The following is a 14,512-nucleotide window of genomic DNA, read 5'->3' as shown; positions in this document are numbered from 1 at the left end:
CATTATCACTTCCTGATGATCAGCCTCAAGTGCAAAGTACTAGTTTATGTGGGTTCATAAGATTTTGTGGGAGGGGAAACATAATAATATTTAGCCTACACAATATTACATTTTTCTCCTCTGTTGTTGTTGTTCAACACTAGTAAATATAAGATGTGATGGTTGGGTTTTGTGGTAGGCAGTCAGTGCCTTGTCACGCTGCTGACATTTGTAGCAGAGCGTAAAAACACAATGCTCCCATTGTAAAGATTAAAAAAAATATGCTGGCCTCAGTAAATGAACGCTTTTCTTTTTCACGAGTCGAGGTCGAGCTGTTGCTGCAGCTGCACTTGTCTCTGTTTTCCACTTGTTGTTGTTCTCCCATTTTTCTTCTTCCTTTGGCAAATAATGGCAGACTACAACACTTGTTAGTGTATATGCTGTGCCATCTGGACTGGGAGAAGTGCATCCTCAACACTGGAGAAAAATGAGTGTTGTCACGTTTTCAGGATTTTGTCATCAACTTCATACCAAAATTTCGGTTGTTGTGACATCCCTACAGAATGCAGTGTGTTGTCATAATTCCTGCACTCCTATGGCCTCTACAGCCAACTCTGATTTGTAAAGTAAAACCCTCTATTCATTACTTCCATGTCCTCTCTGAACAATGGTGTAAGGATCTTCTTTCTTGTGTCACTGCACTACTGCTGCTGTCTTGTTCACCTCTCTCTTATCTTTCTCTCTCGTCACAGATCAACTAAAACCCATCCGGGACCTGTGGTTCATTTGAGTGACTGCCCAAAGGATGAAGGCAAGGTGAGTAGGCAGATAAAAGAAACACCAGCAACACCTCCTGGTTCTCCTCGCACAGTTTAGTCTAATGTCATCACAATTCTCCCAGTTCTCTGCTTCTAGTTAAATCTAAGCCTTTTTTCTGTCACAGATCTGTCCTCTAACCTGCCCTCTGCCTCTCCTGTAAATTTATTTTGTCTTCCTTTACATCTTCTATCCATCTTTTCTAATTAGTCAACTCTCACTCTCAGCCTGGCTTTCTCTCTGGCTAACAAAAAGAAAACCATCATCTATACAGTATATTTCTATGGTTGCTCCCATGTCCTTTTCCTCTGTATTTTCACAATAACACACAGAAGTTGTGATAGACGGACAGGTAATATCCTTTGAGGAGAGCTGTGTTTTTCAGGGTCAAGCTGCAGTCAAATTGGTTGGAAAAGTGGCAAGTGAAGGTTGCTGTAAAAGACAGGTCATTGAGGACCATATTGATTTTCCCAATGGATTCTGCTGCCTTTGTGTGAAACCAGACTTGACAAGCTGTGAAGACATAAAAATGAGACACAAGTGTACAGCCACTGTCGCACACTGCCATCACTTACTGCAAGAAAAGACTGTGCTGCCTGTGGCATTTGAAAAAGCAACAACAATGAGGTATTTGTGTAACTGCTCAATACTTTACCTTTAGGTGGCAATGGATGCAGAGAGAGGGGACATATGTGCCTAATTTTCACTCCATGTTATGATTAATAGATAGCCTACAATACCAGCTACCAAGAAAGGCAGTGTGGCAGCAGGGAGTAGACATTAATGCTAAGAAAATTAATTTGAATCATTGGTGCTCCTTAAAGCTGCAGTAGGTAGAAAGCCTGAAAACGATTGATTTTTGAGTCTCATCTGAGTTAGGTTTTGTTTGTCTCTACCCTGAGCCCCTCCTACCAGACGAGCGAGTATTTTATCCTACTTGGTTCTATTTCTCCCTCTCACCGCGCAGCAGCCCTCCCCATCCCTCCCTCTCGGCCCCGCACATACTCCCGAGCCTCGCTCTCCGTCATCGCGCAGCAGCCTGCCCCATCCCTTCCTCGCGACCCCGCACATATACTCCGAGGCTCGGCTCTCCCTCTCCGCGCAGCAGCCCTCGGCTCCGCTCCCACGGCCGACCCTCGTGTCTTCTGGCCGGGCCCGGCCCCACCTCACCCTTCCCCTCCCTCCCGGGCTCCGTGGAACCGAGTACTATCTGACTTTTTTTCGGTTGTTTAGCCATGTAGGCACTTGTAGCCAATGCTGGAATAGCTATTTTACCTGGTGCACTGTTCGCCATGGCCGCTTGCTCTCCCCTTCTGCCGGTGGCACGGGAACGCGCATATGCAGTAAAACAGCCAATAGGAATGCAGTGGTCTGAGCTGACCTTTGATTGGTTGATGCACATCGGCACAATACACAGAGCCATGGTGAGGTGCAGAAACCTATTGTTTGTCTCACACCACTTGATTTACATTATGCTTAGAGGATAATATTTTTTTTTTCCTCAATTATACCAAAACAATGTTGCCTACTGGAGCTTTAACAAACTCACTTTTGATTATGTTAGCCCAACCGGACATCTACAAAAACAGGTGTACTGTACATAGAGAACATGGGGTGCTGTTGAAAAAATGTGGGGTGTTGTCCTGGTGTTTGAAAATATATTTTTCCTCACACCATTAAAAATTGCTCTTACATGTTTGAAAAAAATGAGCAAAGTGTAAAAACACAGTGTTGACATCACAAATGCTCTTTTCACTAAAGCCATGAGATGGAACATTTCCCTTTCAAGAGAAAGAAACAATCGACACTGATGAGACACTTCCAAGGACAAGGCTCTTTTACATTTAGCTGTCATAGCATGTCATTTAAGTGAGTCAGTATTCAAGACCCTGGAAATTGCTCACCTAAACTGAATGCAGCTATTATTAATGTTAGTATGAATGATGCTGATGTTTCTCTTAATTTTTCAATGAATAGAAAAAAACTCTGCCAGTGTAATGAGAAAGTTAACTTGCTTGTAATGCAGTTATGCTTCTTACTGAAGTGTACTATAAGAGCACGTCACAATTACACAAATACTTTTGGCAGAAAATCGCTGTTTATAAGAAGACATTGGTGATTAATTATTTGCAGTAGATCTGCGGCCACATACAACATGCCTTTGAGGGTATACAGTTTGTATGTATGCACTTGCCTTTGTTAACAGGATATCTTGGTGTTACCAGGGCTGTTGGTGTGACTAATGTAAACCTTTAGGGTTTGCAAAATTCATGAGGAAGTTCTTGTTCTACCTCACTTGCCCTCTACTTCCCGTCTTACGATTTGAGATGTCACACAGTCTTTCCTCTCAGCAGGAGAGCTGTTTCCTCCACTCTCGCTTAAAGGCTGTGCTCCTCCAGCATCACTCCCCATCTCCTCTGATCTGTGATCAGATTGTGTCGACTTTACTCTTCCTTCCCATTCTGTGTGTGACTGTGTGTGTAATGGTGTTGTGGTGTTGTGGTGTGTTTTTGAGGTTGTTTTTATTGTAAGTGTATGTTGGAGCTGTGTGTTCATGGATGGCTGTTTTCATCTGCAGTATATTATATACTGTATAAGTGTGTCACTATTGTGAGTGAGAAGGCATGTGCAGGAAATTGTGTGTGTGTGTTTATCAAAGTGTTTTGCACACTCTTTGTATTTGTGTGCATGTGCACTATACATAACAAATCCATATGTGTATGGGTTTAAATCCAGTGTTGAATATAAATGATAGCTTATATGAAACCTTGAAGGGAATTGGCAATCTGATAGTTCACAAAGATAGGTGATGTAGGGCTGTTTTCTCATATGAACTCCAGACACTATCCGGAATGCCCCTTTGTTTTTTTCACACATGTACCATACAACAGGAGATTGTCTGTGTCAGACTCATTCTCAGCTACAGGGAATACTCTGTTTGGTTTAAGTGAGGGTTGGCGCCCGGGAAGAGTGTGCAAGGGCCAGGAGATGCAAGAACTATGCTACAGAAATTTCTGTGTTTTTATTTCAAAGCCAGTTCTTTATTTGGTCATGAACATTGAGTGTTTTGTCAATGCAAGAATTTGCCTGACAATTTCAGCAAGCGTTTACCAACAGAAGTTCACAAACTCGTTGTCTCTCCAGTTAGAGATTTTCGTTGGCATCGTTGTGTATATGACCCTTCTTCTTCTCCTTTGGATTTTTGTATTTGTATCATAGAAATGTCATCAACACATTCCCTAGCTCTCTGTGTATTTTCTGGACCGTGACCCGCTCGCACATGGGCTCAGTTGGACATTCCATGAACTTTGTACTAGGGAGCTGGCAGGTTTAAGTCAATTTTATGTCTGGTCCAGGTGATCCACAATTGTGCTGCCACATACATCTCCTCTGGGTAATGTCTAGATGGGTTCAGGGCTGCAGTGCATGTATGAAAGGGCCTTCAGTCACCCGTCAAGGCTCTACTGCGTGCACAACAGCAGTTAGATCTGCAAAAGGTAGACACTGTGGTATCGTGCATCCTGTTATCCTGTTATCCCTAAAGCGCTTTGGGGTTGCATTTTTGATGTATGAAAGGCGCTATATAAATAAAGTTTGATTGATTGATTGATTGATTGATTGATACATGTTCTGCAAATCATGGGCCAAAAGCAGACCCATGCATGTGGTGACCCACTAATGCAAAACTCACAAGCAGACTAGCTGGGAAACTTTGCCATCAGAAACAAAAGTAAGATAACTAAAGACTAAAGAGGAAGAAGAAGAAGGAGGAAAAGTATTCTTTGGGGTGCCACAGGCCAAATAGCTACCCTATATTACAGCAAAGAGTGCAATTATGTCAATTACATTGATTTAAACTGTGCTCATCATTTCATTTAGGCTATTAAGGAATATCTTTCATCACTTCCAAATTTTCCAATCCCTGTCACTCCCCTCTACAGTTGCTTATAGGGTTCGAGAGTGGGACAATCGTACAGTGGGACCTCCGGGGCAAGAAGGCCGACTTCAGAATCTACTACGATGAGGTGAGCTTTACTATGCACTCCTGCATCAAGAAACTTAGAAACTCAGGTGAAACAGTTTTCATTTAAGGGGACTTTTTCAGTGTTTCCTGGTGTTTCTTGTGTCACAATATTTGTAAAGATTCTGTTTGATTTCAGTAGTCACCATGTGGATCCCTCATTACAGCAGCAGAAATTAGGAGATATATAAGAATGTGATGAGATCGAAAGTAGTGAGTTGAGAACAGGAAATTAAAATGAGCCATGTTCACACAGAGGGGGGTACATAATTAAAGCAGGGTTCCTACGCAAGTATGGAAAGTATGGAAAAGTATGGAAATAAATTTGATCAATTTCCAGGTATTAAAAAGTATGGAAAATGAAAAATAAAATATGGAAAAATATTTATGTTTCCAGACTATTAGCTACCACTGTTCTAAAATGCTGTTTTCTAAAATAGAAAATTTGGTATTTCCAAAAATAATTTAACTGACAGATGCCCTTAACGATTCATAATAAATCCTATTTTTGTCACGCTACATGATGGAACTGCACTGAGGAAGGGGAGAATAAAAATAAAACAGCTGTCGCAGGTAAAGCAACTCTAGTCGCAGGATGTGTGTCACTGCTCGCCTGCCTTTCTCTCTCCCGCGGTCCGTCACTCCACTGTCTCCGCTCTGATACTCGCTCTCCCCCGGTCGGCCTGTACTACGATGCACGTTTAACTTAGCCAGGCTTTCTTTAGGTGAGCTGGCTTCACAGAGCCTAACAGCGCCCATCCAGGATAACCAGTACTACAAAGCTGGCTATCAACTCGCTCTGTCATATCTGTGTTTTCCAGCAATGAGCGCGTTCATGTGAAAGAGGCGGAGTTGACAAAGCAGCAAAAAGCACGCACATCCATGAACAAAATTGTGCAGGTGCTGAGCTCAATGTGGAAAGCTGAGCAGGTAAAGAAAAGGCTCGCACACTGCAGGGCTCCTCTTCAGAAAGAGGTGGAGTTGTTAATTAGGAGCGACATCATCATCATGAACTCATCCTCATATGAGATGAAACGGTAGCCTATCTGTAAAAAACTTCTGTTTCAGTGACAGCAAAACAGTTATTTTCAACTGAGTAACAACAGCCTGTAATCATAGGCTACAACAGAATAAAATAAGACAGATAAAACAGATAAAAAAATCCTTGTCAATAATTTTGCGAACATCAGCTTGTCTGATTTAACAGATGTAGAGACTAGAAATAATAATAATAATAATAATAATAATAATAATTTACAAATATTAAAAGTAGGCTAAGGCACATTTAAGAATTATTATGACTTAAGTACAGAGTATTTTTCGCTATTTAGTTTGATGACAGGATGAAATCATTCTTAATATCACATACTGTAATAGAACTTAAAAATAATTCCAGACTGTTTCTGCTACCGAACCAAAGAGTGTAAAAGTAGTTAATGACTGATGAGGTCTATCTGATCGAAATGTTACATTTATAATCACGGGAGCTAATGAACAATGTGGGTTATTTCTTTAGTTTTTATTTCCAGTTATCAGGTGTCTCAAGTTATTCTGAGCTGCAGAGTATAAAATCATCCACACTGTCAGCTGTCACCCTGAGGATAAAATAAAGTTTACACCATTAAAATGCAGCTAAAATCATCATTAGGATATGTGTTTAGTGTGGTTATAAAGCATCTCTCTGTTTGTTAGAAACTGTTTTAAAACCAGAGTGGAAATAGAAAACTTGGAACAATAAAATATTAATACTGACCTATTGACTTATAGCCTATATTGCTTTTTTGTTTTTGTTTTTAACACTGTCACTTTGTTAAGCAAACTGGGGACTTTTGCTCGTGACATTCTCTGGCCTTTTTAGCTTGGTTAATGCATATTTTAGATATTTAGCTTACTGTGTCCAAAATTGTTTACAGAAACATGAAGTTCTTCATATATCTAGCCTCCTAAATTTGCTCCCGAAGTGCACCAGACTGATGTATTTTAACTTTAAAATAGTCGAACTTTTCTTCCGGGGGGACATGCCCCCGGACCCCCCTAGAGGTTCAGAGGCTAACTCCTTTTTTCACCATACCTGTGTTTGTATCACTGCATTATGGTACTTGGCTACAATCAGCTATTAAGAATAATTAAATATGATGTGAAATATGATACAATGATATATTTTCTCAGATGTCGCATATTCTCTGGAAAAAAAAACAACAACCGAGAAGTCTGGAAATTTGGGTATGGAAAAGTATGGAATTTTGAAATTCCAAATGTGTAGGAACCCTGTTAAAGTGCGTGAAAATGTGAAAAAATAACTCTTATGTCACCAGTGTCCTGTAGAGATAAAAAGCTGTTTGGTGTCTTTCTTTGCTGTTTCCAGGAAACTGTGAGAGTAGGATTTAGACTTTGTAGCTTGGGGGCCTGTAATTATTACAATAAATAATATGTACAACACTACCTGATTCGTCCATTCAGTTATTAACAAATCAAAAGTACAGCAGATATCTTCAGCTGAGATCTACTAATGACAGAAGCATAGATCATTTTAAAAAGAAATCGAAGCTCTTCTATGGATGCATACTGGGGCCTGAACAGCTTCTGTCTTATCTTTCATCTTGCTCACATCACTTATCCTAATTCAGTGACAGAAATGAGTCTTTCTGTCTGCCAATATTTCAAACTGAACAAAATGGAGGGAAATTTTCATCTTCAGCAGCACCAACTTTTCCTTATTTTCAACAAGGTGTCTTTGCCATCAAGTGCTCTGTTCGTATGCTCATTTGCCTGCCAACCAATTACTGCTTTTCAAACAAGAAGCAGTAATTGAAGGACCCAAGCATGGTGATATCAGTCCAAGCTGCCTCTGACAGCTCACACAGCACCGTCAGCTCAAACAGGTGAAGACTACAACATCGGTTGGCATTTCACCCAGTTAGCAGTGGAGCGTAACATAAGAGAGTGTTCTTGGTGTTGTAAGATGTACCATTTGTGTTCTTACTGTTAGGTGGCCATTTAGCAAGGCGTGTACTTGTTACCATGTAAAGAGTTAGTAATGGAAGGAGAGAATAGGAGATATTTTCAATTAAAGACAGGGGGCCATTAACTGTCCATCCACTATATAATTATAAAATGATGTGCAACACGTAGTTCACTTCTCGGTCACAAAAGTGATTACAGTGATTATAAAACTCTTACATAGCATGTTGTTTTTTTAGCCGTTGTCAGATTTACAGGTGCCATGGTCAGGGACATATTGCCTGCTCTTCCCATATACAAGTTAATTGGAGTGCACAGTGTAAAACAAAACTAAAACAACCATGGATTTATGGAATAGCCCCAAATTGGTCAAATTTACTATATATACAGTATGTCTTTGGACCTTTAATACAAGGTCAGTTTGAGAATTTCCATTACATGCACACACACACACACAGACACAATCACTCTCAAAAACACGCGCTGCTCATATTTAATATTTTTTTTCCCTTAACCTCCATGGCCTCAAAACCAATTTGCCCTGTAGACATTTCACCTCATGGCACTTAACCTCTGCATCCGCTGCCATCACTCATCTCCTGTCCTGTCTCCTGTGAAGAGTCACATCCTGCCCACATTTGTTAATGCGGTTTCATGTGTATCACTTCCAGCAATACATGGCATCTCCCTCTCACACCTCTTCAGCAGAGGACAAAGAACACCGGATCTCACAGAATTTTTTCTGTGTGATCCGGTGTTATTGTAGAAGTACAGAATTATAGCCATTGTTGCTGTTGTCATTGAAAACATACTCTTTTTTTTGGTATGGATCACATCCAATATGAGTTACAATTTTCTGACGATACCCACTGCGTGAGGATTCAGTCAGCCCTTATATGTATGTTGTCACTTTCCTCCATTTCCAATGCATGCAGTATATGGATTAATAACTTCATACCCTCCATCTGGATTTCGCTTGTCATAATTGTAACATAACTGCAAAGAAGCAAACGAAATAAAGACAGATTTGGAAGATTATTCTTTTGAAACTAGTCTTAAATATTTAACATACTGTGTATGTGATATGTTTGTAAAAATCCATTCCCTCTGTCTCATTGGTACAGGCCATCCATTCAGTCAGCTGGCATCATGAGGGGAAGCAGTTCATGTGCAGTCACTCAGATGGCAGCCTGTCGATGTGGAACCTCAGAAACACCACCAGGCCATTCCAAGTCACCTTCCCTCATGGTGAGACGCACACTCACAGTATACTTTGTTCCAAATGACTTAACATGCTAGGAAAAACAGGTCTTTGGGCTGATAGCTACTCAGAAACAGTGTACAGAGATAAATATACTATATATACTCTGATTTGATGTGTTCATGGTAGAATTAATTCATGATTCACACAGGTTGTTTATGGGTTCAGTTTCAAGTAGATACAGTGCATGTAGACAGAGAAGCTGCATTTTTATTTTAGTGTCGTATTGTAAATGTTTGCAAATTGCAAATGTTTGTGTTTTATGCAACAATGAAAAATATTAGTTAATTATTAGTTAGACCTTTAAACTTTAAAGAAAGTATTTTATTTGTGTGTGTGTGTGTGTAACCATGTAGCCATCTACTCTGTCTTATTCAAATCAAGTTCATTGCCAAGTGCCTGCACATTTAAAATGCATGTCGAAGCAAATCTGAAAATAATAGTCCTTGTGATGTGTGATGTTTGCCATCGCCACTTTAGATTATTTGTCTGTCAGGTGAGAATACTTCAACACTGGTTTTGTTGAATGATTTCCACACCACATGTAATTGTCTGTACTCCTCCTAGTCTTCAGTCTGTGTCTCTCCTACTCTGGCGGGCTTTGTGCACTGGCAGGGCATTCCGACCTTGTCAGATCTCTGGTGATGAATAGTCTCGTGCTGTGGGCTGTGATCTCAGGCAAAATCACAAAACAGGAAGGCAAGAGGGAAGGACATGAGCAATGAATAATAGGGGCAGGGCAACAGGCCTGAAGATTTGGTTAAATGCCACCAGATTGTTTATGTGCCAGATATTTTTGTCAGATATTCAGGCTTAGACAAAGTGAGAGTGAAAGGGAATGGGAAGGAAGAGGGCAGAGGGAGTTGAAAATGAATAAAAGAACGAGAGTAAAAAGTAAACATGTCATCTCCTGGCAATGAAGCAGTCTCCTTCTTTTCTAGTAGTAAATAAATGCACTTATTCTCATCCAAAATAGATTTAATAAATGAACTGATTCTGGTTCTGTAAACCAATCACCATATCACCACACACACCCATTAAATCTGTGGTAATTTACCATCCTATTTTAATGCCTCAGTGCTCACATTCACTCTGTATCATTGTGTTAGGAGGCCTGCTGCCCCCCTACACTGACAGCATGATATAATTGTATTCCCACTAACACTGATAATATAGTACCATTGCACAGAAAAGTCATCAGCAATAATCCAGCCTTGTTTGTCACTTTTTGGATTATTAACATTTTTGTTTTTATCATGACAATAAATCAGCAGCAGTATTATTTTTAATATATTTAATGAACCAGCACAATAGTTTTCATTTGATGTGTCCATGCTTTCTGCCATTTTGGGGGAATAATAGCCTAACCAGAGATAGGTCTGGTGTGTCATTCAATCCAAATGAAACCGGAAAACATTATGAAAAGGGCACATTTTATATTCTGTGCCCTGCTGCTGTAGCAGAGAGCATCGCAGGAGTACAGCCAAGTCAGTATATGCAACTCTGTCTATGCTGTGGCTTAAACATGCCTTTAAAAATGCCTTTACTAGATAGTAATTTAATATCTGGTATGTAACAATGCCCTTATTATGGCAAATAGCATGGGAACAACTGGACATACTGTATACTCTGGGATCCATGTCTATCCAGTGTGCAGTGTGGGAAGTATTGCATATGCTTTTTGCACTTCAGGTCAGTATCGAAACACAACAGTCAAGGTATAAGTTTACTTGTGTCCTTGGGAGACAAATGAACAAACAGTTGTTTAAGCTAGTGCTTGCACAAATAATGTGAACTGCTGTATAACCTGAAGGGTAGAAGGAGGAGAGCGATGGCTACAAGGTGGAATGACATGGAGGATGGAGAGAGCAGAAAAGGAAGCCGATGTTGATCTTTTTGGGAGATTAGTTTACATTACATCACATTACATTTAGTCATTATGATTTTCCTCTGAAAACTGAAGGAAGATGATGATTTTAGGTTTCATGTGACTTTTCTTTCATATGCGTCATCTGTACAGGTCATGTCGTGAACATAAATGTAACAGTAAATGCAAGTTACCCAGACACATGTTATGTGTCTGTATACAGCCATGAGTTTGACCAATATCAAAGCATTACCAAGAGGGTTGGCTTTATACTCTTATTTTTCTGCTCTTCTGGTTCCTTTCTCTTTGTCCTTTCCTGCTTTGACATTTCAGTATGTAATCCTTTGCCTTTGAGCCTTATCAGTGATGATAAGTCACTGTTACCCAGAGCTTTGGCTGCCTGATAGAATTTGTGCATGAGAAGCGATGTGTAAACAACTTAAAACCACCTGAAATCCCATGTACTTCGAGTATATATAGGAAATACAATCCTGCCCAGATTGTATTACATAGTGACAAAACCTTTCCTTCGTAACTGGAAATATTTATTCTTAATATGCCAACAAAATGTTCACTCTTGATGTATATAATTTGTTTTTTCCCACTATGATATCTGTTAATAACGCCTGATTATTGTGTCTACAAAGCTGACTTAAATCACAAAAAATGTTGACTTTTTCAATATTTAACCAAAAGCCGTGATCTTTCCCTGCTGTCAACTAAGTGTTTTAGCAGCCTTCACCTAAAATCCTGTGGGATGCAGAACAGAAACCCTGGTATCTGGTCTCAGCATCCTGTGCTTTGTACACCAAACATCCACCCTGACCATTTTCGTCAACTTTTGTTTCATCTATCATGCAGCCAAATGTCTTTTTAGATATGGCTTTTAGTGAAAAATACTAAAAATAAATTTAAAAAAGCTGAAGCTGTCATTGCAGTACATACGTAGATGATAGATGCAGCACAGACACATGCCAGTAGAATTATTAAAGACATGTTTTTCTGCTTGTTCATTTGTGTTTTATGTGATCTTGCTGTATTCCATTTTGTAAGTCTCACAGTTTAGAAATCTCTGCTTCCTTTATTTTTTCAGAAAAGCTTTTGTTCAGAGCACTATGCCCATGATGTAAAACCCAAGGTCCCACTGCCTTCCAGCTGAGAGACTTCCTCTTTATATCAAAGGCATAATCATTTTATTATGTGAAGCAGAAGAAAAAAATAACTCTCTGTAATGTGCTAACTCGGATTTTGGTCTGCTGCTCCCTGAAAAGAAAAATTGGAAACATGGTACACAGAGAGTGAAGTAGAAAGTATGAACAAAAACACTTTTTTTATGCCCAAGTACAATTCTTGTGCCAGAACCATGCCATGGTCAGTTTTTCAAAGAGACATAGTGTGTATTACTACTGATGTGATAACTCCAGCTCTAGAGGAAAAGGTTCAGAGCTTAAAGTGTCACATTCGCCCACTGAATGAAACAGCTATGGACGTACGAATGCTAAATAAAATCATGAAATGGGGAAAAAGATTAATAAAACTAAAATCAACAAAGGTTCTCTTTTGTTGGTTTATCATATGAAATGCTGTGTTTTTTGTTTTCTTAATCTGGCAGTGCTCTTCTCTTTGCATTGTCTACTCTTGGGACTATTTGAAATAACATGTAGACTACTACAGTGCACTGATGATTCAGTTAATTGAATTGTCACACATATAAAGAGCTGACAGTAGTCTCATGGTACACACAAAGCTACCTGTTCGAACTGCTTACATGCCAAAAAGTGTGCATCAGTTTTGGTGGAACCAAGATGAGATGTTTACAGTAAATGCAGTATTGTCTTAAAATGTCACCCATTCTTTTTCCATTTCCTATTTTCAGGAAAGATACAAAAGGATGGGAGAAAGGAGTCCTGTAAACCCATACTCAAAGTGGAATACAAGACCTCGAGGAGCAGGTGTGCACCTTTTAAACAGATATTCAGGTCGAGATTGTCTGATTTCATTAAGTTTCCTGATTACACTACATAATGATTTGAAAACAATCACAGGGAGATTCATCCTGTGGTTATTTCAGCATGTAGTAAATTAACATGAAGATTGACACCACGCTTGGTGATAATCAAAACCCACCAATAGAAGCAAAAAGCAAGTTTTTGGCAAAAACATTATTTTGTAATTATAGGATTTTAAAATGTACTCATGGGGAGGGGTAAGTGAAAAAACACATTTTAATTTTGATAAATTATACAGTTTAAAAGCACTTTTTTTTTTTTTTGGTAAGTGGCTGAGAGTAAATGGCTTATGAATAGATTGTCAGCCACATACATGTCTTATGAATGATTTAATTGTTTGATTAATTGCTTTATTAATTCGTTCCTCTTATCCCTCCCCAACAGCGAGCCTTTTGTTATCTTCTCTGGAGGTCTTTCATATGACAAGGCAGGGCGGCGGCCAACGTTAACAATCATGCATGGCAAGGCCATCACTGTGCTGGAGATGGACTATCCTATTGTTGAGTTCATGGCGCTCTGCGAGACTCCTTACAACAACGGTGAGTGCATACAAGGACGATGACAAAACCAGTGTTACATGTTGTCTGGATTCATGCCATAGAGAAAGATTTACCTTTTTTTGTCCAGGTTTTGAGATGTCATTTGTGAGTTTTCAGCTGCCATAACAATATCTAGCCATCTAGTAATATTGTGATTACACCCAGGACACAAATCCAACATTTTCCTTAAAAAATTACACACAAGTCAAACTCACGCTGTTGTCAAAGACTCCACCCGTCTTACAGTGTTACATACTGTCTGGATTGTCAGTAGTTTTTATGGTTTTAAAGTCACACAGAAAGTGTGAGTTTTCGGCTGAAAATTGTCGAAGACTCTTCCACTCTTCTTAAAAACATTGTGTAAACTGCTCAGGAAATAGTTTATTTTCAGATGTTTTTTGGTTTTGATGTGCAGCAGGTTTCAGGTTTTATGATTTTTTTTTAAATGTCTTAAAAACAATAGGGAGTGTTGCTCAACAATCTGAACTATTCGGTGACTGTATCTGTGACTGGAATTTAATCAATAGTACAAAACTCTCAAATGTAAAAAAGCTGGTTACATTTCCTGAGTTATTTTTGGCCAGGAAATTTTTCTGAGGTGCAGGGTACAAAGTAGGTATGCACACTGTTAGGTTCCAAATAAATTCTAAATTTCTGTTTGCAAGGCCAGTAACGTTCTATGGAAACATTTCGATCTACAATTGTAGAACACAAAGAGAAATAATTTATTTGGACCATTTATTAGGCTTTGATTAAATGGTTTATTTCTGTTTGTAAGGCAATGTTTCAAACTGATCTTTTAGATTAAAATGTTGCCAAGCAAAGAGAAATGTATTCATTTATTTGGAGCCTTACAGTGTTTCCTGCAGTAGAGTTTTTTTTTGTTTTGTTTTTTTTTTGTCTTGCGCCAAAGTATTTTTATTTTTTTTTTTGCTAGAATGTGCGCACCCTTGATCCCTATTCTGAGATTGTACTTGGATGCCATAAGGCGGGCTGTAGATAATTGAAATATTATCCCAGGAACACTTTAAAAAGTCTATTGTGTGTGCTTGTAACTGA

General features: G+C 39.2%; 1 protein-coding gene across 11 annotated transcripts in view; it reads left to right on the top strand.

The window, feature by feature from the left end:
- The window catches only part of stxbp5l (syntaxin binding protein 5L), a 185,575-nt gene that overhangs the window by 116,225 nt on the left and 54,838 nt on the right, over nt 1-14,512 (top strand). For all 11 annotated transcript variants that reach the window (XM_049593232.1, XM_049593228.1, XM_049593226.1 and 8 more), the window contains exons 6-10: nt 732-795; nt 4,737-4,820; nt 8,902-9,025; nt 12,782-12,857; nt 13,299-13,453. In XM_049593232.1, the coding sequence (XP_049449189.1) occupies nt 732-795; nt 4,737-4,820; nt 8,902-9,025; nt 12,782-12,857; nt 13,299-13,453 (503 nt within the window). The remainder of the gene's footprint in view (nt 1-731; nt 796-4,736; nt 4,821-8,901; nt 9,026-12,781; nt 12,858-13,298; nt 13,454-14,512) is intronic.

Source organism: Epinephelus fuscoguttatus, linkage group LG13 (genome assembly GCF_011397635.1).
Source record: "Epinephelus fuscoguttatus linkage group LG13, E.fuscoguttatus.final_Chr_v1".
Classification (NCBI taxonomy): Eukaryota; Metazoa; Chordata; class Actinopteri; order Perciformes; family Serranidae; genus Epinephelus; species Epinephelus fuscoguttatus.
This window is presented reverse-complemented; position numbering and strand designations above follow the sequence as displayed.